The sequence below is a fragment of the Berghia stephanieae genome, chromosome 11 (assembly GCF_034508935.2).
Source record: "Berghia stephanieae isolate SIO BIC M18660-M18661 chromosome 11, UCSD_Bste_1.3, whole genome shotgun sequence".
Classification (NCBI taxonomy): Eukaryota; Metazoa; Mollusca; class Gastropoda; order Nudibranchia; family Aeolidiidae; genus Berghia; species Berghia stephanieae.
In genome coordinates, this window is record NC_088370.1 from 44,135,661 (window position 1) to 44,138,160 (window position 2,500).

At 34.0% G+C, this 2,500-nt stretch overlaps 1 protein-coding gene and 1 long non-coding RNA gene across 2 annotated transcripts in view; one reads left to right on the top strand and one right to left on the bottom strand.

Moving 5' to 3' along the window:
• The window catches only part of LOC144956444 (uncharacterized), a 150,384-nt gene that overhangs the window by 56,529 nt on the left and 91,355 nt on the right, over positions 1-2,500 (top strand). The window lies entirely within an intron of this gene.
• The window catches only part of LOC144957096 (uncharacterized), a 17,865-nt gene that overhangs the window by 13,772 nt on the left and 1,593 nt on the right, over positions 1-2,500 (bottom strand). The window contains exon 3 of the mRNA XM_078888059.1: positions 1,228-1,533. Coding sequence (XP_078744185.1) covers positions 1,228-1,533 — 306 coding nt within the window. The remainder of the gene's footprint in view (positions 1-1,227; positions 1,534-2,500) is intronic.

Below are 2,500 nucleotides of genomic sequence, written 5' to 3' on the forward strand. Positions count from 1 at the left end.
AAAAACTTGTAATTGTTGTAATCGAAATACTCTCAAACCATCGCATCATGTGGTCTATTACATCAATGTTAAATTAAGCCCATTATCGTGTTCGATGATGAGACCTGCTAATATGTACACATTGGATTAATTGCAATATATTAACTATGTAAATAATAAGCATAGTTTAAAAAAAAAAAAAAAAAACAAGAACAAATGACGTTCAAAGAAGTATATGCGGATGCCGATGGAATTGGTTTTAATAACAATTCTATCCAGTTATTCTTTTATGGATGCTTCCTAGTCACACTTCAAAACTGAGATTTGTCCAGATGTCACCAAGGCAACAAGATGTTTTATGCAATCCGTGATGCCATTTAATGAGAAGGACGAGCTTAGCCTTGAATAAACCTTGAATAAATATTCAATAAACTTTAAATAAATCTTAAGTAACAATGAATAAACCTTGAAAAGATTTTCACTTAACTTTAAATAAATCTTAAGTAAACCTTGAATAAATCTTTCATGAATAATATTAAATAAACCCGAATACATGCTACATAAACCTGAAATAAAACTTTAAAAAACCTTTCAAAAATAGTGATTAAACGTTTAAAAAACCTTAAATAAACCTGAAATAAATCTTAAATAAACCTTTCATAAATATTGAATAAACTTGAATAAACCTGACATAAACCTTAAATAAAGCTTAGATAAACATTGAATAAATCTTGAATAGATATTGAATAAACCTCGTATAGATATACAATAAACCTTCAATGAACCTCGAATAGAATTTGATAAACATTGAATAAACCGGGATAAACCTCAAAATAAACATTTACTAAATATTAAATAAACTTGAATAAACCAGAAATCAACCTTTAACAAACTTTGAATAAATATTCAATAAATCTGAATAAACATTAAATAAAGCTCAAATAAACCTTGGATATTCCTGCCTTGGATAAACCTGACTAAACCTTGAATAAATGTTAAATAAACTTGACTAAACCTGAATAGACCTTGAACAAACATGAATCGACCTTGAATAAATATTGAATAAACCTGAATGAACCTTGAACAAACATGAATCGACCTTGAATAAATATTGAATAAACCTGAATGAACCTTAAATAAACCTCAAATCAACCTTGAATAAACCTGAATAAACATTAAATAATCCTTGAATAAACCTTGAATAAACCTGAATAAACATTAAATAAACCAAGATGATGTTATACTTACATTTAACGACAACTTTCAGTTCCTGCTTGGCAGAGAACCCATTTTTGCTGATGCATTCGTACTTGCCAGACTCCGCACAAGAGATTGGTTTTGTCTTTCTGAATATCTTCGTGTACGGATCTAGTGACGAAGTCGTCACCGTGCCTTCCACTTCAATCCCGGACAGGGAATTCCTGATGGCCACACTTGGAGCGGGCATTCCGTGAGCTTCACAAACAAAGTCGACACGGTCCCCAGCTGTGACTTCAATTTCCCTTAGGCCATCTACCTCGGAATTGATGCTGAATTGGAGTACGATGGCCGGGTCTTTGGGAAGGAAATGATCGTGTTGGAAAATTATAAATATGAACATTTTTGTATCGTGTTTTCACAGATTGAGATATTCCTATATAGCGCAATAACCACTAAACGTGCTCAAAGTGCTTTCTAAAGGATCCCTGACCAACAGCAACATGTAACATGTAGAACAAGACATGACGCCCGTTAGACGACATTACATTTTTTCCGATAGAGGCAACATTGTTCACGGCCAGGTACTCATTTTACACATGTGTACAGTGAGAGAATATGAGTAAAGTGCCTGCTCCAAGGACTCAACTTTACGCCGAGCGAGACTCGTACCCAGGACCTTCCGATCTGAAAGCGAGGGTCAGACTAACCATGCTCAATGAGCTTCATAGTGTTTCATTTAATCCTCAAGCAAACCACATGCTTGGTACATCAAATTAACTTTCTAATTCACCCGTAGTATATGTATAATATATATAAGATAGCTCGTATATAATTCAAATTACCTCAGAAACGTTAGATTAAAACGTTTTAAAGATGATTTATGAATCTAAGACATTCGTTGTTCACTCACAAGACAAGGAATTGATAGCAATTCTATGACAAGCCCCCATTTTCCATCGCCCTTTCCTGGGTTTGAGTTCCAATCTGAGCGATGCATAGTTGAGTCCTTAGAAAATCCTCTTTACTCACATTCCCTCGCCGTTCTCGGGTTAAAATTGAGTTCTTGTCCGCAAACAGCGTTATCTTTGTCCAAAGAAAATTGTACTATTCCTTTACAGGCGTCATGTCTCTTCCTTCCTGTTAAGCGTTGACAGTGCTTATCTAACACAAGCTTCAATAAAAATTATTTTCGGAGTGTAATATTGCCATAGCAAAGGCAGTGGTAGAAAAATATAAGGGAAAATAAAAACGAGTTAATCTATTCATGTTTTCTTTATCAAAATGATTCCAATGAGTTTTGTCCCGGCATCACCTTCGTCAT